This window comes from Sylvia atricapilla, chromosome 16 (genome assembly GCF_009819655.1).
Source record: "Sylvia atricapilla isolate bSylAtr1 chromosome 16, bSylAtr1.pri, whole genome shotgun sequence".
NCBI classification, from domain to species: domain Eukaryota; kingdom Metazoa; phylum Chordata; class Aves; order Passeriformes; family Sylviidae; genus Sylvia; species Sylvia atricapilla.
Window position 1 is genome coordinate 192,070 of NC_089155.1, and position 21,921 is coordinate 213,990.

General features: G+C 40.7%; 1 protein-coding gene across 1 annotated transcript in view; it reads left to right on the forward strand.

Annotated features, from left to right (window-relative positions):
• The window catches only part of UQCC1 (ubiquinol-cytochrome c reductase complex assembly factor 1), a 47,766-nt gene that overhangs the window by 16,805 nt on the left and 9,040 nt on the right, over positions 1-21,921 (forward strand). Inside the window, exons 6-7 of the mRNA XM_066330460.1 lie at positions 2,100-2,157; positions 7,971-8,079. Coding sequence (XP_066186557.1) covers positions 2,100-2,157; positions 7,971-8,079 — 167 coding nt within the window. The remainder of the gene's footprint in view (positions 1-2,099; positions 2,158-7,970; positions 8,080-21,921) is intronic.

Below are 21,921 nucleotides of genomic sequence, written 5' to 3' on the forward strand. Positions count from 1 at the left end.
TGATCAATCATGAAAAAGTCCACAGTCAAGTTTTCCCTCCCTTACTTGATGAATTTAAAGTGCAGAATATGACTGCAGGAAGACACATCCTCTTAATTCTGAGCATTTCTGTCTCTTAGCTCCAGAGATGTGGCCAGGGTGGGTTTTGTGCACAGAACAGGTTTATTCCCCAGCAGATAATATCACAGTAATTTCATAGGTAGCTTTATCATCAGATGTTTTTTCTTTATCTAGTTTTATTCTGAGGAGAATGGCCCATCCTATAATGAAACAGAAAATTATTCTCCCCATATAGTTTACCAGAATAAGATGTTCCAATGCCCCATATTTTAGAATTCCATTCTTTATACAAAGCTGACAGCTGAGAGCAAGCTTCTTGCTTTAAAGGAGCCACCTTTCCTTTAAATTTACCATGCGGGCAGTCCAAATACAGAAGTTAAAAATTATTTATAAAAATAGAATTGCAACTCTTGGAAAGTTAGAGAAAAAATTCTTGCCTCCTGGGTACTGAATAGGTCTTTCCGTAAAAACTTTCCGTATTTCCAGGAGTAGAGGTGTGAGCTTTGCTTTCCACTGCAGAGTGATTTCTGTGGTGGGAGACTGATCCATGGGAACTCCTACTGGAGAAATCTCTGTCTGAGCTGAGTGTTTGACTCTTGCCTGTGAAACCTTCATTTACTGAGATGGTTTGGTTAATGCAGGCATTGTGTGCTCCTGCCCTAGTTAGAGATGCCTTGGCGTGGCTTTAGGTCAGTCGTCATTTTTAGGCACAGGAATTATTTCTAATAGGAATGAGAGAGCCAAAAGGGTAGAAGGGTGAGGGAGACTTGTGTTTAATCTCCAAACACGGACTGTTACTGTCTTTGTACTGTCTTAGAGGTGACGTATGGGCAGTGGTGCTGAAGCTTGACGCCTCCTAGGTCTGATGGAGTCATCTCTCTGGGGAGGGAGAAATAGTGGTGATCTATTTGGTTCTTCTGACCAGAGCCGGCATATAAAAAGAAAGAGACTGTGAAAGTATTGCCTCATGATCTGGGTGAATCTCCTTTGTAATACTTGACAGCCAAGAAGTATAGGAGCCAGGAAGGAATATATTCAGCACAGAAAAGATGAGGTTGACTTCTCTAGGGCACATCTGACTGTAGAGTCACTTTCTGAAGACTCTTTGGCTGCCTTCTGGTGAGGTTTGAACAGCTCTGAAGAGAACACCAAGTGCTGGCTAGGCCAAGGTTACTGCCTCACATCCTCCTCATTAGGGACAAAGTTTTTAACTCGCCTTAGTTTTTAACTTGCCTTGAAAACTTCTCCAGGAAACGGATGCAGGAGTCTGCTTGGGAGGAAGGTTTGAGGTTGACAGGAACTGAAGGATTTGGCATGCACAGAACCCACAGGTTCATTTTTTTTCAAGCATGAGGAAGAGGGTTTTTGTGCCACGTGGGCTAAATCTCCAGCCTTACATCCTAACAGCACATGGAAATCCATCATGTGAACACACATATGGACAAGTCTCTTGGAAAACAGTGGCTGTGGGAGTAGAGCTAAATCTGGAAGCAGATTGTTTCTGTGGTTGGTTGATGAGTTTAATCCTAATGTTGGCTGGCTGGAGCACTCAAGAGTGCTGTGGGCTGTGCAGCCATGGAGTGAATCCAAACAGTGGAGTGGGAGCAGAGACCCAGGTGATACAGAATTCTGCCCCTGGCAGGAGACAGCAGCACACGGGAAGGAAGAGTGTAAGAATGGAGCAAAGCATGCATTGATTCCTCCGTGTTACTCACTGCTGCTTTGGGACTCTCCAAGCTAGAAGCCACATGTTTGTCTCATTCTCCATTGTGGAACTTTCTTTCCCCCCTGTAAAAGTTATCCAAGTGAGCTCTAAACAGCTGAAATCTTTCAGAATCTACAGCATCCTGTGGCTGTATGTTCTAAAGTTTAAGCACAAACATGGCAGTAAATGATGTTTGCTTCCAGTATGCATGTACTGTTATTGCTCAAAATAAATAAATACAGTGCTTTTAGATTTTGGTGCAGTGAATTTCTGTTATGCACAAAATATGATTAAACTCATTTTAATGTTTTGTTTTGTTTTCCCTTCTATCAAGGGTGCCAAATGCCTGATACTTTGAATTCATGGTTTCTAGTAGCCCAGCTTCATGTCTGGTAAGTGAAAAACAAAACAGTAATAAAATTATTTTCAGAAAATGTAGTTATGTACAACTTAATGTGAGAAAAAGTAGAGCCTTCTATCCATAGTTGATAATAGAGGTTATATTCGTTTTACTGATGACTGAATTTCAGCAGTTTTCTGCTGAAGAACAAAAAGTTCCATAGAGAAGCTGACATCTCTTACATCTCAAAATTCCTCACTAGTGGAATGATCTTTGCCATGAGTTTTCTAAAAGCCTTGCTCAGGCTATGTGGAAAAATCCTACTTGGGTGTTTCAGGAAAGGTATAAATTAATGTAAAAGTCATTTAAATTGGGAGGATTTGTGGTGACGAGAAGCATTTAACAAATTATAGCACTGGCATTTATTATTTCACTTCTGAAAGGTATGTGCAGGGTGGTGAATGCCAGCTTGGCTGCATGTAAAAATATTTAACACCTTAAACATGAAGTTTTTTCCCTTTTTTGTTTGTGAAAATAGTAGCCAAAAAAAATCAGGTTTTCATCTAGCATTACATACTTAAAAAAGTCAGAGGATGCACAAGGGAGTTCAGTAATTTTTTAAGTGCCAGATCTTTCAGGGAACTGAAGTCTGTAGACTTGGGTTCAGCTGTCCAAAGGCTGAAAGGAAGTTTGTACTGAAATAGCTGCACTTAAGGCCCCTTGTTTCCTTGCCTCCTCCTTTTTCCCTTCCCTCCTTTTAATTTCCTGACTCCTCAATATAGTGAAAGATGGGGCAGCTCATTACACTAAAGAGGGAATAAATGAGCAGAACCATTGAAATTATAATCAATTAATTAAATCAGTGGAACCATGAAGGAAGACCCTTGAAATCTGCAGTTTATTTATTTCCTACTGTTCCCTGTGGGAAAAAGGCTTTAAAAATGAATCGATGAGCTGATAATTTATGTAGGTATTTTGAAAGCCAGTGCAATAAATGTTTGAAACCAGACTGTTTGTAAGTATCTGAGAAAACAAAAGAGAGTTTAGATGAATCTGCAGAGTACACACTTTTTTCATCTTGATTTCTCATTGAAAGGACAATGTATCCTGTGATTAATGCACAGCATCAAATTCATGATTAATTATAAAAATAAACAAGAACTATGACAGAGATGAAACTGGTATAGGATAGGCACAAATTTCTAAGATCAAAGCTACATTGGCTCCTTTTGAAGGCCGAGAGTCACTGCACTTCGAGCTGGTGATGTTATGGAGAGATTTGTGAGGAGAATTGAAATACTCTTGTATGTGAGATATGGTGGACAGGATGACAGCAGTATCCTGCATGAGCAGGAAAGAACCAAATGCCTCTGCCTCATTGTGACAGTAGTGAAAATTCAAGTGTGGAGGTTAGCACTAGAGGTTAATTTTTCTAGGGCTTATGAGCCTGGCTCCTCTGTGTTCCTGGCAGTTTCACCTAAGGAGCACTGTCATTCCAGACCACAAATGAGAGATCTGGTTTGATATTCCAGGACATACAGAAGCCTGTGATAGGCCTGCTCACTACCTGGGTCATTGGGAAATACTGTAGGCTTTGCTTTTGATGAGCTTGGTGACCAGCACCCTGCCATGACATACTTTACTTTCCCAGGCAGGTTTATTGCTATGTTCTCTGGGATTCTCTTCCTTTAGGCAGTTTGACCTCAGTAAAGTGGGAGCAGAAGCACTTCTGCTAGCTTTGACAAGGTCAACGACATCCTACCTCTGTCTGAAGGCTCCAGTTCTCTGTCTTTCCTGTCCCATTTGTCTCAGAGGCTAGAAATCTTCCTGATCTGGTGGCCAGCAACCTGCCAGGAGATTCTGATCATCATCTGCTCCTGCTCCCCCTAGCAGAGCAGTCTGCATTACTTTCTTATGTACTTCTTCTGTCTCATTCAGCAGCTTCTTTTCAACTGATTTAGAGAGTCTTCTGGAGCCAGAGAAGACGAGTGTTTTCCCTACTTTGGTAAACTTTGTCTCCTTTTCTTACTTGCCATTGCCCAGCATGTTCTAGTCAATTTTTCCATGCTTTTTGCATCCCAGCTTTTAAGCTGCTTGTCAGAGTATGTTGTTGTGTTACACATTCTGGTGAGTTCTTTTTGAATCTCTGTCTCCTAATATTTCTTGTCTGTAAATAGAATGTTCCTACTGACCCCACTCAGAAAGAGAGGAATTCAAGCTCTCATATTTAGCCTCTGCTTTTGCAAACATCTGTCAAGGTAATGTTCCTTTGGAAACACTCTGTGCCTTCCAATGCAGTGCTAAAATCATGCTTTAAAAAGTCAACCCATCAATATTACTTAGGAAACCAACCCATGATTATTCTTTCCTGAATGTCATGTTTTTATAGGCTGTTTCTGTTACTTCACACCTCTGATGTCAGGACTCCTCATGGTTTATATTTAGAAGCCCAGACCTTTAGAAAAGCTCTTTATTTCTTCTGCTGGGTTTGCATTTTCCCATGAATCCAAATGGAGTATTGGTTGAATCCAGAGCTGTTACCAAACTGCCAAAGAAATTACTTGGGTGACTGCTGAGGAATGTCTTGGTTCAGTATTTATAATGTAGATACCTAGAGCTCCCTTCATATTTTCACCAGATCAAGCATAGTGATGTCTCTGAAGTATTTAGGATCAAATAGAGTGGTGCTATGATTCCCATCCTGAAAGACTCAGAGACCTGTTGCAAAAGTTCATCTAAGTGTTGCTTTTCTTAGGGAAATCTACACTTAGGAAGGAGAATGAGAGCCACCAAGTATATGTAGAAAAGAGTTCCTGCAGGAAAAGATTTCTCTGATTTGTGTAGAGAAGCCTGAGGACACAGTACCATTTTGCAATGTGGTGCTTCAGAAGAAAGGGAATAAACTCTTTGTTGTTTTGTGTCTTAATTTCATCGGAATAGTCTTGCTTGAGAGAGATTTTAGGAATAAGTTTATTTGGAATGTCTCTGGTATTTAGTTGATCCTGCCTTCACCTGAGGGAATGGGCTACAATGGCCTAAAAAAAGGCCTGGGGGAGAGGAGGCTGCACAGCCAGGCTGGATTCTTCCTGCTGGGTAAAGCAGTGGTGGGAGTTTGGTCAGGCTGGAGCACAGAACATGCAAACCTAATTAGGACCTGTTCAGAATTCTGTTGCTAATCATCATTCACTGAAGTGTAATGTCACGACAGAGCTGATGGAAAAGTAAGTTCAGGTGTTTCCTACTGTTCCCCAAGCTGGTAGCTGTTCATAAGTCAGTTAAACTGAATAAAGCCTTCCAAAAATGCTGTTGATGGTTGTGTTGTTAAACCAGAGTAATTTCTTTGAACAACTATAGCATAGCTGCAGAAATAGCTCTGGAGTAACTGAGGAAGCAGGAATGAGTGGCCAGGTGCAGGAAGGTCCTAATGGACTTTATACTTAATAGCTCATCACACCTTGATTCATGGCACAGAGCACATCACAGCAGTGATCAGAGGGTGTCAGTCACCATTTCTGGTGTTTAGGCCAGTCTGGCACTCTGGGAACACTGACAGAAGCAGTTGTAGCTGAGGCTGTTGTGAGAAACTACATCATCTCAGCTGACATGGATTGAGTTACAGATACTCCTGATCCTTTTCAGCTATCCTTTTGTATAATTTTCTTCTGAGATAATCTCTCTGCATAACTTAAATACAGAAAAAATTATCCAACCCAACTAGTGTGAGGTAAATAGCTTTCTAAAGATAGTTTGGAGTAATTTTCCTTTTAGGGTTTGATGAAGATGAGTCAGTATTTGACTAAACTACAGAACAGGTTGTGCAGTGAAAGGATGAAATGTTTTGCATGGTGGTGATCTAGTTAGAAGGTTTAGAGGCTTTAATGAGTCTCTGTCGTCTCAGCAGGTGTAGTAACAAACTAACAACTTTCAAATAAGCTGCAGAATTCCATGATCTCACTCACGGTGCTGCAGAACAGCTCTGTGACAGCACTGTGCATCCAGACACAGAGCTCCCTTTTAGGCACCAGTTGCATGTTTTCCTGTGCACTCCAGTCCAGTCCTGCTTATCATTGACCAGTTGTTGCCTGTTGGTCTCTGCACTTCTCTCACCTCCTGCTTCTCCATCACTGAAGGCACACAGGATAGAAAACTATTTATGCTCAGGGGGAGCTTTTCTTGCCCCTGAGTTTTTCACCCCTGAGTTCAGCTATTCAGCAAGAGAAGTATAAAAATGCTTTTCTTAGCACAAAATTAGTGTTTTAAACTCAGTCTTTTTTTCTTTGACTTGTTAAGAGTAAGAATTTTCAATTGAATAATTGACTTCTTTGTGCAGTTCAATAATGTAAATGCGCTAGAGGAAAAAAGGTTTTGAAACTGGCAGAAGTAAACTCAAAGTTTTAAGCTCTTTGTGCATTTGTTTCAGGGAAGGTCTCATACCTGGACAGCTGTTATCTGACCACTGTTTGAACAGAAAGCTTTGTCATCCTTCTGTGAGAAAATGAGGATTTGGTTTTGGTACCATCTTAATTGCATTTGTGTGATGGGACAGTGGTTCTGACTAACACGAAGAATATAGGATGGCTGCAGATTTTTCTACCTTCAGTTTTTGTCTCTGATTGTCCCTGGCAGTAGGTTTTACCTCTTTTGCAGGTTAAAAAATACATTTCCTTTACTAATACACAAGATAGAACCCATCATAAAGATGGATATCTGTCCTTTTACAGGTCATCTCAGCACACTTCAGGTGTTTGTGATTTTCCCTGTGAAGCTGGCATTCATGGGTCACCAAATACTTTTAATGCCTCTGGATCCTAGATTCACTAAAGAAATGAACCTATTAACAAATGAATAATCATATTTCCCTTTTAGCTCTTGTGGCACAATCACCATTGTTAGTGTGCACCAGCTCCACAGTGGTCTTCAGCAGCTCTGCTGTCTTGGTTTTACAGGAGCTGGGAACAGTTTCCTTCCTAGCATGTCTGTGAAAAGCAGTGGCTTCTCTCAGCTCCAGTGTTTGAGCGTGACCCTGTCTACAGTCACTCAGTCAGTCCTGGACAGGCACTTCTGTCTTTCAGCACAGGAGCAGAGTTGCTGAATGAGGTAGAGAAGATGGTGATGGGACTGGTCCCAGCCCAGTGAGGAATCAGCCTGGGCTTCAGTTTGTGCTCCTTACAGAAGTTTTGTAAGAGCCAAAATGAAATGTTTGTTTTATTTTTTAGACAGAACAGCAGCAATGAAGTTCAAATGGCTTGAACATTTGAAAAAAAAAAAAAGTAAAACTCAACCTGATATTCTTATTAAGATCTCACAGTGCACTTACAATCCTCTGAGCTGGTCTTGCATATGAAAGTTTTGCCAAGTGGCTGGACATGTATCCAGATACCCCTGTAGCTGAAATAATTTAGGACATTGCTAATATGGATTGGTTGAAGTCTGTAACTTGCCTAAGCTTTTGCAGCTTGGCTAGTTGGGTTCTTACAGCACTTGAGTTCACCAAACTGAGCTACAGCTGGCTCGGAGCCTGGGATTAGACAAGCCATGTGTTCCTGCTCTGGAGGGTGAGGTGTTCTTAAGGCTGAGGAATTCAGGTTGCAGTACTGTTTAACTAGATTATAGTACTGTCAACAAGAATAGAGTCCACTGTCACTCTTTCATGACTGGATTGGCAAAAATCCAGCAGATACCACTCCTGAGTACAGAATGGAAATGTTTGTGATGGTTTATTAAAAAAAATAAATCTCTGTGTACTTTTCTCTTGATCACAAACATATACTATAAGAAAAACCTTAAATGAGCTGGAATGCATTTAATTTACTCTTTCCTTTTTAAAAAAAGCCCAAGAGCTCTGACTGGTGTGTGCTCTTGCAGGATGTGCCTGGTGCGGCTGAAGCAGGAGGGCCGCACGGGGAAGTACATGTGCCGCTACATCGTTCACTGCATGTGGGAGGACGTCGAGCAGCGTGGGAAGGTCATGGGGGTGAGTCCTCTCCGGTGGTGTTAATCCTGATGATTCCCATCATTCAATGTTTTCTTAGATTTCAATATCTTAGAAAAATGCCTGAGAATCAACCTGGTTGATTCCTTTATTAGCTTAAGCTGGTACCTGCAGCCCTTGTTCCTGACCATTCATTCCCTCAGCTGCTGTATTGAGCCACTGAACTTGTTTCTGAAAGTGCATTGTGGCCTAGATAAAGGTATTGATTTATCTGAAATTAATTTTTTACATGATTTGCTATGTGGTTGCAAAAATGGATGCTGCTACAACAGAATGGGGATAGGAATAAGCAGCTGGGGTAGGGAGGAATGTGACTGGTGCCATATCTGTAGCTACAGTTCCAGTAATTCCAGCAGAACTCTTGAGTTTTCTCTCTATCTAAAGTGTTAAAAGGCAAGTTAATCAACAAGGGGGTTGTGTCAAGTTCCTGCACATGACTGTAACTACTCGTTATGCATTTTTTATTTTGGATACTCACTATACCTGATCTCTATCACAAAAAAACCCCAAACAAAACCAACCCAAAACCAACCAACCAACCAAAAAAAAACCCACCAAAAGAAAACGTACTAAGGAGAGAGTAGTTCCAAGAAGAGTTCATTTGCAAGTTTGAAGGAAGAGAAAGGTTGGAGCATTCTGGCCTATTCTGAGGAAGGTTATGGTAGTTGGTTGCATGTTATGGTAATGGTAATTTCTGTACTTGAAGTATGAAATGTGTTCCTCCAGCCCTGTGTTGGTGATTGCCTGAAGAGACGGCATTGCAGAAGCAGTGGAAGTAGGTGACAGTAGACCTGATACAGGCTGCCTGTGTTCAGGGCACTTTTGTGGGAGAACAGGACTGGCAAACGTCTCTTGTGTTGTTGGAAAGGAAGAGAACTTTTCAGTGATTAAATAGATGTTTGTCTATGAGTAAAATAAATTATGCTGTTAGAGAAGTGACAGTTTTCATGTAACAGTAAATATTGGCTTATTGTCAAGCCTTAGTTGTCAGTTCTATTGGACAAGCTGCCAGGATGTTCCTGGTGGTGCCAGACAAGGGAATCAACCAGTGGGTTAGGATTTGTGATGTGAGCACGTTAGTTATTCAAGAAGTTTCTGTCTGATTTTTTATTTTGTATGTGGTTTTAAAAGGCATTAGTTCTGGTATAACTTCAATTATTCCTTTAGCAATAGAGTTTGTTTCTCATTGTTGGGAATTCCATAGCTTTACTCTATTACACATTGCTTTTAAAGACAAGACATCCTGCTAATCTTCTTTTGAATTAAGTCTAAATTTGTGCGTCTGAGATTTTATGCTATATTAATGTACTTAGATAAATTCCAGTGTGGGAATCTCCTCTTTCTGGTAGGGCAGTGTGAGTGAGCCTGACAAATCAGATGTATTTTAGGAATAGAATGAAAGAGCTTCTGCATTTTTGTCCTCATCCAATGCCTTCCATATCATACAGCTGGTTGATTCTGCTTTTTCCAGGAACTGTACACAACTCAGATCTTTACTCTGGGTGTAAATTTAAGGTCCTTCTTCTGGAAAAGCAAACCCCCCCCCTCCCAGCCCAAACACAAAACAAACCCCAGCTGAATATGTCACCTTCCAAAGCACCTGAAAGTATTTGTCTGATTCCATGGAGAAAATGAACCTTTGAAACAGAAGGTGATTTGTCTTTTTATTTTGATCCTAATTCTGTCTTCTATGAACGAAGTGCTTGCTTGCAGTTTTCTGTGCAGGGTTGGAAGCAGCAGACAGCAAAGAGGAGCAAAGCTGTCTGTTTGCTGCCCTTCCAAGTAATGCAGGGCTCCAAAGTGAAGGATGCTGCAGGTTAGGCCTGTAAGAGCTTTACAGTAAACCTTAGGGGAAAAAAGATAGTATTTACAGGCAGTTCTTTTTAAGGGGATGCACAGGGTTTCCATTTATGCAAACTAAACTATTCCATTGCTCCACAAAATTCCCTGAAGTGTAAAAAACCCATCAGTGTCTTTATTTTTTCATCCAGTCTGTACCCTGAAGTGTTTGTACATGCATTTTGCAGTAGCATGGTGTGGGATCATCCGTGGACGGCAGGGAGAGGGAACTCTGCAAACCTGAGACACTTATGGAACACGTGGTTTTATTGCAAGGGTCGTGGGTAACAGGGCCTGTCTACAGCTACCAGCCTCGGCTGCAGGGATGCCCCAAGGACAGGGAGAGAGAGAGAGGAATGAAGTAAGAGCTAAGAGATGTGATCAGGGTAAGAGAGTAAGGTAAGAAAGGGAGGTAAGAGCGCGAGGTCCTTGTTACAATACGTTATATCTTCTTTTGTTGAATATTCTAATTTACACAGACCAACCGGCAGGAGATACAAAACCTACAGACTTTGCACATAGCCTCTGAGAACTACTATATTACCATATAATTCTGTGTTCTAAACTCTAGAGACTCCTTTTCTTATCTACCTTTTCCCAGATACTTTGGAGGGCTACTCCCTTGAGCCGCTTTGTTTGCTATCACCCAACCCATCACCAGCTATTCGCTGTCTTCCTGCCTGCCATGCCTACACCTCAAAACTAGCTTTCATTTCTATTTCACTCACAGATTTTATATTTTTAGTATCTCTTGCCAGGCAATCATATTTGTAGGCTTTTCCTGTCTCATGTTTCCCAACAGCATGGTTCCTGTGTGATGCAACTGCAGGAAGCTTTGAAGTTGCTGGAATGCCATTCATTCCCTGCCTTGTCAGGTTAGGCATCTGGTCAGTTTATCCTGGAATTTAAATTGTGCAGTCTTTGTAGGAATGATGGTGCAGTGGGATCTTCAGTGTGCTTAGCTTGCAGTACTGTGATACCTATAATACATCAAACTGTGGCCTGGTGCTAACACAGCCTTTATATGGCCATATCAGATGCTTAGAGTAAGAACCTGCACATTTCAGGGAGTATTCTGCAAGGCAGTTAGACCTGTGTGCGTATTTAGTAGAGCTGAGCTGCACAGACGCCCCTTGGTTTAATGAGCCTCATTGAGTGAGAAGTGAACTCCTGAGCAGGCATTGAGGGGGGAGTGAGAAAGCAGGGTGGACACTCCTGGGGACAAATCTGGAAATCAGGACTGTTCTCTTCACTGTAGTCATAGTGAGGGCTTTCATTATGTTGCAGTGGTTTGTTTTGTTGTTGTTTTTAACCTTTTCTTTATTCCTGATCTTTCAGTTATTATTCATGGTCAGTCCCCTGTGGAGACAGGCTGAGAGAGTTGAGGGGGCTGTTGAGGCTGGAGGAGAGAAAGTTGTGTGGAGACCTCCCAGCAGCTGTCCAGAATCTGAAGGGGCTACAGGGAAGCCAGAGAAGGACCCCTCCCCAGGAACTGCAGTGACAGGACAAGGGGAGATGGCCTCACATTGAAAGGGAGGGAATTTAGGTTAGACATGCGAAAGTAATTCTTCCCTGGAAGTGTCCAAGGCCAGCTTGGATGGAGCTTGGAGCAACCTGGGGTAGTGGAAAGTGTCCCTACCCATGGCAGGGGGTAGAATGGGATCAGCTTTGAGGTACCTTCAACCCAGATTTTCTGGGATTTTGTTGAGATAAGCAAAGTTCTTGGTCTTTTCTGGTAATATTTATTGTATGTTAGATGAAAATTATCTATGTACTAATGTTTGAAGATATTACCAGTTCCCTTGCTCCTTATCACTGCTTTATTTTCCTTTGTCAGTGCTAGTGATTCCAGCTTCATATCCCACTTTACTCATGCCCCTGCATGGGCAGTTCCTGTTTTTTCCATGCTTGTTTATTCTTCTCCACTCACCTTCCTTCCCTTCACAGAGCTATACCCTGACTGAAGTCTTTCTCACTTCTCACTTTTAGCAATTGCAGGTTTTGAGTGCCCAATAAAGGGCAGTTTTCCCAAGTGCTGCATTATTTTAATTAATCTTGACCTCTTTATCCCTAATAACTTTTTTAAACTGAAGCTGAGGTAATGACAGAGGGCTTGTGACCTGATGGAGGGATATGTGTAACAGCAATTTATTTGCGAGTAATGTGGTTCAGCAATCAATAAATATCCTGCCTCCAAAAGAAGGTGGTCAAATGCATCAAGAATAGTAGATAAAAAAGGATGACATTTGTGTTCCTGAGTCAATGCTTTTAAATTTCAGAATCTGAGTCTTTTCTCTGAAGTAAGGTAAATGAAAAGAAACTTTACTGAATGCATCCAGAGGACTAAATTATCATCTGCACAGATCCCAGGATGTTAGGAAATTCTGTTCCTTGTCTTTCTCTCATGCAGTCTTATCAAAGGTCAAGATTTAACTCTGATTTCCTGAATTGTGATACAAGTGACAGAGCACCTGGATGGAATTGCTGGCTGGATGCAATTAGTTTAACTTGCTGGCATACAAAGTTGCAGTTCTTTAGCTTGCTTCCAATCTAGCAACAATGCCAGCACTGGATGCAGACAATGGACACTATATTCCTGAAGTGATACTGATGGTTTATTGAAATGTGCCATTTGCTCTTAACTGGTTCATTGGAGCTGAAAGGGGTAGAATGTAAAGCATTTTAACTGCAAATTTACATCAGCTCCAGCTCCAAATGGAGTTTGTATTATTTCAAAACTCGGTTGTTAAAACTGCTGAGATCTAAATCTCTGCTACAAAGTTTTGGGACCTGTTAGCCTGAGCTCCTTCAGCACTCCTGAATGTCGGCAAGAGTCAGAAACCCAAACTTGACACAGCTGTAAAAACACACTGAGAGTCTGTGGCCTCAGCAAATTCTACTGGTGCAGGCATATTTCAGATATAAATTTTACTCTGCTGTCCCTAGTACTAATGAAGTCAGTCTCTTTTGGTGGGTTTGCAGCCAGGTGTGTCCAGTTCTGTGGCTAACCAGTGCTCTTTACTTAATTTTTCCACTAGTGACATTTCTATCAAACTTTAAAAACAAACAGAAAAATTGGCTTGATGCAATGGCTCAAAGTGTTAATAGTAACATTAGGCTGGGTGAAAGACTTCCTTTGGATCCTGCTTTGCCAGAGATCTCCACCTTGTGGCTTGCAGGGAATAGATTTACACTGTGCAAGCTGGCAGCTGCCTCATCAGTTTGGAAAGGGAATTCTCTCAGGACTAGACATTGCTGCTGTTTTCTCCTTAAGGGAGTTCTCGAGCCATCTGAGACTTAACCTGGCTGATCTCAGTATTTCGCTTTAGTAACTTTAGTAAAAGTTGTTATAAAAGTTTGTTTTAATACCCTTAGATGAAGCTGCAGAGTTGATAGAAAGGACATGTAGGGGTTCCCTGGAATAGGATTTCAGCTGATGAACAGGACAAGAGATAGGAGAGTTAAATAAATAAATAAATTATAGACTTTCAACCACTCTAAAATCCCAAACCAAAAAAAACCCAACACCCCTTCTCCCTCTTCTAAGCACCCCACACTAATGCTTTTGGGTGCAAATCCTGTGGTGTCTCAGGAAGATCCATCAGGCTTTATTCTAGCACTTGTAACTGTTTGTAGGCTCACTTTACCTGCCTCGCTAGTGTATGTTGTTGTGGCATTCTGCTGCTGAAATGAATTAAAATTATTTTCAGTGCAAAATGTAAATTCATTTTACAATGAATAAATGTTCTAAAAGAGATAAGAGTAGGAGGGGCTGTCCAGCCCAGTGTGCCAAACCTGTTTTAATTTATCATAATCTCACTGTATTCCCACCAGACCACTTCGACTCCTACTTTCTTTTTTTTTTCCAGGAACACATCTAGGTGTCTTTTGAATTCGTTTATTGGCTCTGCTGTGTGTAGCACAATACAGCCTTTGTTACACTTTTAGCTGGAGCTGTTTATACCCAGTGACCCATAATTTGCTCTCAATTACACTCATGTACATCTGAAGTAACAGCATCAGAATCAATACATGTAACTGAGAGCTGAAATTGTCTCTGAGAACTTGAACACCATTTTCTGTCTTGATATTCTTTTCATAATTAGAAAATTTCAGTTGATTAAAAAGGCCAATTTACCTTACAGGAGCTACAGAATTTCCTAAAATCAGTTTAATTCTGTTTAAGTTATTCTTACTGTGGAGAACAAAAAGTTTGACCCTTGTAACTAAAGACTCAGAAGGCATGGTCGGGGGTGAGACCAGCAAGTTGTAGAATGGCTTTAGAGGATGTGAAGACAGGGTGTAAAATGGATGCAATTTTAAAATAGAACTTGATCTTTGTATGAATTGAAGGGGAAACTGCTGTACTGGGATATTCAGGGGTCCTCTCCAGGCCTGCCTCTAAAATCTGATGGGAAGTCATGGAGTCAGTTTGGGTGCGCAGGAGTGAAACTACGTTTTTGAGAGAGAATGGGCCAGAAGGAAAGTGGGTGCAGTATTTTGGGGCTGGAGTGTGGAGCTGGGATGAAGAGAATGTATTGAAGTAAAACATTGCAGAGAATTTTTTTGAGTAAATGGACTGGGATATGAGACAGAGGTTAGTGTGCAGTAGTTAAAAAAGGTTTTTAAAAACCTGTAGAACTAAAGAAGAGAAGTTTGAGTTTTAAATTATCTATGTATATTTTGAAATGTTTTACTAGGACATTTTAAGGAGAAAAGTGTTGTGATTTTTGATGACCACTTGGAATATATAAAATTTCACCAGTTTCTAGTGTTCCCTTTAAAAAACCCAAAGAAACAAAGCCCTTGCCAAAGTAGTGAGATACAAAATTGTTCTGTATAGTTTTTGTGATACCAGACATTGTATGACTAGTTTTACCTGAAGTTATTGTTTCAAGAACATGAAAAAAAAAAGTTCATCAACTGTTGATCTTTTCTCAAAGAGCTTGAAAGTTCACACTAAGTTTCCAGTACATTGTCATATCAAAAATGAATAATAGTAAATACTTTTCCAGAGGAAATTCAGTAAATTTGATTCTGGAAATCTTAATGATTTAAGAATGTAGGATAGTGAACGTGTATGGAATGTTGCCTTGAATATCTCAACTGTGATGATGTCTGGAACAAACTGTAATGATGCAAATGTAGCTTTACATGGAGCTTTGAAATATGGGTCTCTTTCTCAGGTTGTTTGTGATGTAGTTGTTTTAGAGACAGCATCTGTGAAACCAACACACCTGGGTAAAATGTTTGGGCCATGCTGAGGATACCTGGTATTGAAATCAAGATACAATAAAAGCTTGGGTTCTTTTCAGCTGGCCTTCCCCGGTTTTCTGGCATAAAGAAATCAATTCTGGCACAAAAAAAAATCGATTTAAATTTCCCAGATGTGTTGGATCCTGTTACTGTAAGGTGGTGTCATTGACCTGTTCTGTGCCTTGCTTGAGTGCCTGCAGGAATTACACTGGAAGCTGCTCTGTTGCACCTTTTCTAGAGATACCTATTTTTTTCAGTATTATGTATTTTTCAGTATTTTATTACTCTGTGTCCATTATAAAGGGAAAGGTTCTTATCCCAGAATGTGCTTTTAAGCTCCTTCATAAAAATAGAAATAATACCAAGACCAGAGTCTGTTCTAAATCAAACCAAACAAGCCATTGAGAGCTTCTCTGTTGTTCCCATATATTTTAATCACATTGTTGCTTGTGCTTTTCTCTGTAGATAGAAGGTCACTGTTATCTTCCGCTTCCACTTTTGGAGCGAGTCTTGTATTTTCTTGTTAGAGCTTGGTTTATTTTTTGCCTCCATTTTCTGCATTCTCTGGCCCATTTTATCCATTTACAGAACTGGCAGCTGTCTGAAACTCTTGTGGTTTTTTGGGGGCTTTTTTGGACAGCTTTTGCTAATTGCTCTCACAGGAGAGCAAAAGATAATGACCAGGAAGTACAAGTGCAATCCCTGCAGTAAACCCAGTGCCTGCTTCCACACTTGCTGGCTTCTCTGATTTCTTTCCCAACCTTAGTAAAGCAACAGCATAGGATACTTCTGTACACATCTAGGGAAACTGAGGTGCTTTTCTGTTTTCCTTTCTGGTCTGGGAATTTCAATGGACTCATATCTTTTTCTGTCCTCAGTCTTTCTCTTGTCTTTCTGGTCTTACACAACACTTGCTTAATCTCTGTTAATACGTTAACTACCATTAAACTTCCCTAAGAGCTTGAAGGTTTTTATTTCATTCAGAGGTCAAGAAATAATGCCGAAGATTAAAATACCAGCATATCTAATCTTGGAGATCTCTCTTTGTTGACAGCAAAGTGTTCATCATGTTGGTTTTCAAGTTAGTCGGGAGGCCTTGAGGCCAGGAGAATAAGTGCACATTAAAGGGACAATTTTATGATTGTGATGTTGTGAATGGGAGATGGGGTCGGTACAGTCTTGGTCAACGTGAAATGAGCAACACTGAATGGATTTTCACATTGGGCTTGGACATCCAGAAGGATCTGGCAGGGAACAGAAGGGGCAGCGGTTTTAGGGGGTGTCCCCTGAGCTTTGGAGTAATTTTTCTCATTGATGCTGAGTACTAGCAATTCTGTTTGGAGACTTCATTTTTTCAAAAATGGGAAAGTGGCAGAGCTTCTGTAATTGGTGGAAATAACAGGACTAAAGCCCCAGAGGACAAAGCCAGGTACCTAGAGCTTAAAAATAATGTATCTCCTTGAGAACAGCCTAAATTTACCCTTTTATATTTCCTGTTTTATTATGTCCTTGCAGGAGGGAAAATAACTCATATATAGGTTTAATCCGTGTTATTCAGGAAACTGTGTAAGGAAGATTTTGGCTTCTTAAAATCCTTGCCCATGCTTTTAGGATCTTCTGGAAGTTTATTTATTCACAGCAGCATAGAGTTTGAATGAAATGCAGAAGTAAGATGGAAAACTCTCAATGTCTTACCAAGCAGCGTTTTCATGGTTCACTTTCCTCCTTTGCCTTTTACTTGAGGGCAGAACTGGGGTAGAGAAATAATTTTTGTTCTCTTCTGAAAGGTTACAGTAATAAAGAAACTCTTGTTAACATCAGAGTATATGGCAGGCAGGAGTTTTCACAGTCTGGCATTGTTTATTTTACCAGCAATTTGGAACCTTCTGCACTCTTAAAATATTGGCAAGAAAATATTTAACTGTTAACTGTTCTTTGGCCTGCGTGTGTTTGAAGCCCTGGGGAGGAGGAATGCTTGGGGAAATCAGGTTTTTCTCAGCTTATGATTGAAACCAGAAGGTGCAGAATATTGGTAGAAGGTGAAAGCAATGTGACTTCAAATTAGAATTTTACCCAAATGTGGAACTGATGGGAGAATGTCAAACAGGTCACGTATGAGCAGGGCCTTGCTAGGAGAGAGTGGGGAGGCTGATGGAGCAAACACAAATCAGCCGGTCTGTAGTGCCAGGCACTACAGAAATGAATTTGAAAAGGTGATAGTAATTGTGAGTATTTGCATTTATCCTGGCCTCTGTCACTGGATAAAGGTTGTAGCAGTGAGAATTAGGCTGGTTAATTGCTGACTAATTGTATGGACAATAGCAATTGTCACTCCATTTGACATTAAATAAACGGGTTTTTTTGGACAGATTTTTTAGGAGAGGACATGGGTGCCTTGCTGTTCCCTCCAACAGAAGCTTGTTCTGGTCCCAAATACTGGAGAAAGAATGGTTTTTTGTGCTCTTACTATTTTTCCCCTAGGGGAGGATGACCTATATGGTATGAGCAGGATCATTCTTGCTCATATTACTACATAAAATGTAGCCTCTTCCCATGAGGGTATTAAAGGTTATGGTAAAGGGAGCAGGTTTTTTAATAGCACTAGCACTTTTCAGGTGAAATTCCTGCCAAGTCAGCAAAGTGACCTGATGTCTAGTGTCCAGGATCATCTAATGAGCTGTGCCTGTCCTGCTGGAAGTCAGGGCAGGAAAGAGCAGATACCCAGACAGGAGAGATACCACCCAATATCTGCAAAGGTCAGCAAAAAATGGATGAAGCTAAATATGCTCAGAACTCGTGCTCTTGTCAGATTAAGATCCAGTGTGTGCTGTGGCTGCCAGTGACCAGAGATATTTGGGATAAAGGAAAGGAAACAGAAGTGTTGGTCAGCTCCTTCTGGTACATTCTCCTGGCATTCACTAACGAGTAACCCGAGAGCTGCGCGGGGCCCGCCGCTTCGGGACCACTGACAGAAGTCCTCCAGGAATGTACAGCCCTTTGTTACCTCTTCCATAATTTTTGCTCTTTAATGCCCTGTGGCAATGACTTCTGCCATTTAAATGTGTTGCATGAGAAAACACCTAAATTTTAAAATATTATATGGACATTTCATTAGATTATTTTCTACATCTGTTTTAGTGAGAAACAGTGGACAATAATTCTTTGTTTATCTGCTTGATACTACTCATGATTTCACCTCTCCACCATCTTCTTCCTGATTTCATCCTGAAAAGTTTCCTGAGTGTTTCCTTGTATGTCTCATCATGTCATCATGGTCTTTTCTGTGTGTTTTCTACTACTTTTACGTCTGTTCAGAGATTAAAAGGTAACAATTATGTGCAGCATTTTATATGTAGTACATTATGGATTTATGCAGAATAGAGTTCTTATTTTGGTTTATATTCCTTTCATAATAATTCCTAAAATTTATTTATCTTTTTCTTCACTGTTGAATTGTTGAACTTATTTTTTTCTCTTAAAGATCCATTTCCAAACTGTAGCTGCTAAATGTGTGCCTGTTGTTAAATGGGTTTTACAGATTATTTTTCTTAACACCTACTACTAGTACCTTTACCAGCATTGAATATCACTGGTCATAATTATCTGTGATTTTTATTTTCATTTTCTGTGTTTTCTACTAATTTGTACTTACCTGTTTCTGCTGAAAGACTTTTCAGAATGGATGCCACCTTTCTTGTCTCTGCAGCCCTTGTAACGTTAGCTAAGATGTTCCATTTACTTTAGTACTTTATGATCCCTGGAATTTTGTTGCTCTTGACCTTTATTAAGTTATCTGAAGCCTTTCTCTATGGATGGATTATATCATCTGGAATATGGACTGGAGTGTCCAAGGCCAGGGTGGACAGGGCTTGGAGCAGCCTGGTCTGGTGGAAGGTGTCCCTCCCCAAGACAGAGATTAGAAATGGATGGGCCTGAAAGTCCCTTCCAACCCAAACAAAACCGTTCAGGGATCATTTTCTGACTCCCAAAATCCCGAGTGCTGGGAGAAGGTGATGGAGCAATGAGTATTCACTGCCTGATCTTGTGGAAAGATTGGGCCAGAATAGGAAGCCAGCAGAAGCCAGTTTCAGGGGGAACCCACCAGAGGAGATCGCTCTCCTTGGGGTAGAAGACCAGAGCCCTTCTTGCTGAATTCAGCACATAGTGAGTGCAGAAAGTTCCCTGAACAAGCTGCTGGACATAGAGACCTTCTGGAGGTTACTCTCTACACAAATAGCAAGAGTTGGGAAGTATTCTTAGCTGAAATTGGTCGGGAGAATCCTTGGAGAAAGTATGTATCAGCCTTTGTAGGGTTTGGCCTTTTCCCTGGGATTCTGGCTGCTGTTGAAGGCGGAATACCTTGGTAGGTGGTCCCTTGGTCTGATCAGTGTTCGTAGGGCGTGACACTTTCTGATAGTCCCTGAGGTTTGTCTCAATGAGGAGCTGGAGCTTTTGCAGGATCTCTGGGAGTGCTCATGGTGCATATTTACCTTAATGATTTATCTACCTTTACTACTGTCTTCTCCAAGTGCTTCCTTCGAACTTGGTTCTGAAATTTCCTTTATCAGTTTATCAGGCTGAATTCCTGATTCTGGTGTGTTCAGAAACACATTGATGATTTATTTTTAGGCTTTTAGCAACTATTTTTTTCAAGAGGCATTACAGGAAAGTCCCTTGACAACTGCTGACCTTACAGAGAAACAACACAACTTTACGGGGCACAGCAATTCAACCTCTTTTCCCTGATCTTCTCTTGAAAGGTTGTCAGTGAGCTCTGCCAGCCATGTCCCAAAGGGAAGCAAGAATTTGGAATAAGCCATTAAAGGCAGTTCAGATTGTACTGTGATTTCCTCTGCATCTGTAACTGTTACCATGGCAGAGCTTCCAAATCAATAAACTGCAAGATAGGAACAAACCTCATTTTCTGGGTAGCAGAAAGGTAGAGGTGAGCATCTGCATTTGCTGAAAGATGTAGGTAATGTTGTATAACTTGCTTTTCTGTGTCTTTCTTGGAATAAACTTGCTCTGAAGAGCTTTATTGATGATTGCACAATCATCAATTGTGAAGGTAGACCATGCACAACTTTTTCCATTAATATGTTGTTTTTATGGATTGAAGATTTTGGCAGGAGCTGGTTCTGCTACAATCCAACATTTAGCTTTTGTCTAGGTTAAAAGAATATTGGAGTAGGTTATCACTGAATACTGAAGAAGGCTTTAAAGGTTGTTCTCTGAAGTTAATGATTGTGGAGGCATATTACAAAATTATTTACAATTTTAAAAATAGAGAATTTACCAGAAGAGTTAATATTTAAAGAATACAGGACTCAAGCTGTGGCTAATTACAAGCAGTGATCTGCTTTCCAGATAAAGTAGCAGAGCAGTTAAAAAAAGGCTCAAAAATTGAAGACTGGAAAAATAATTTCTTCAATATCTTTGACATTTCACAAGTATGTGCCTGAAGGAACTGGCCATTATGGTCCCTTGCTACAGAAATCTTCCTAATATTTTTTATTAATTTAATCTTTTTGATCCTAGCTACAGTCTTAATCATGTCAAAGTTATTGTCCTGCAAGCAGTAGTGATGTTATAGGATGAAATAAAAGGGCTGCATTTGCCCATTTAATGTCATGTGTGTTGTAACACAATGTTTTGAGTAAACATTCAAAAAGCCCATATATAACTATAAGTGCTTATATATTATTTATAAATAAGATAAGCCATATTAAACAAGTAATTCTATCCAATTGCAACTTGAGAAAAGGGGCATAAAAAGCCTAAATATTAGTGCAGTTACATTTTTTACCATGAAAGGTTGGTCCTGTATCTCCTTCAGGAACTTTTGCTGATATTCCTGGTCTAGCAGTGTGAAGTGAGAGTGGTTGATGTTTATGGCAGTGGAGCTGCAGAAGTCCCCAGAGTGGACTCAGCCATGACAAGATGAGTGGACTCAGACTTGTGAAACTTGTTTTGCACAAGGAGTGGAACAATTTTTACTGTATCAGCATAAACCACTACTTGCTGTTTCAACTTTGACCCTTCCAGGAGTGTGCTGCGGGTGAGGTGTGACAGTGCACCTGGAATAGCCCAGTCCTGGTTTGAAAAGGTGACTGTGCTGACACATCCACTGTGTACATGTACAGGAGCAAACACATTGTACAGGAGAGGCTATTTATTCTAGCAGGAATGGTATAATGAGAATGAGGGGGTGGAAACCCAAGCCAGAAAATTCAAATATGAAATGAGATACACATGTTCAACTGTGAGAGGTGATATGCTTTAGCCAAACACAACTTAGTGAGCTTAGTACAGGGAGAACTCGGTGAAATGTAATGGTCTGTGATATGCAGAGGGTCAGGTTCTATGATCTAATCATTTCTTCTGGCTGAAATCTCTTCATAAAAAAGTCTAGTTCAAGCATAACTTACAGCCTAAAGAGAGGAATTGCTGCCTGGAATTCTATGACTAGTGCTTGTATGAGGCAGTTAGAAGTGCCCCTTCTGGCTTTATAGTATATTCAAGGATTAATGTGTTAAAGTAGCTTAAGGGTGCAACACATGCTAGCAAAAGCTGAAGCAGAAAGAAACTCCTGTTGCAGTGCTCTCAGACAGTGCAGCCCGTGGCCATCCCAGCTGGGCCAGTGCTGGCAGGACCCAGATGTGCATTGACACTGCCAGGGATCCTGTGTCCTGCTCCGAGGGGATGGGCTGCACCTTGGCACCTGGATTC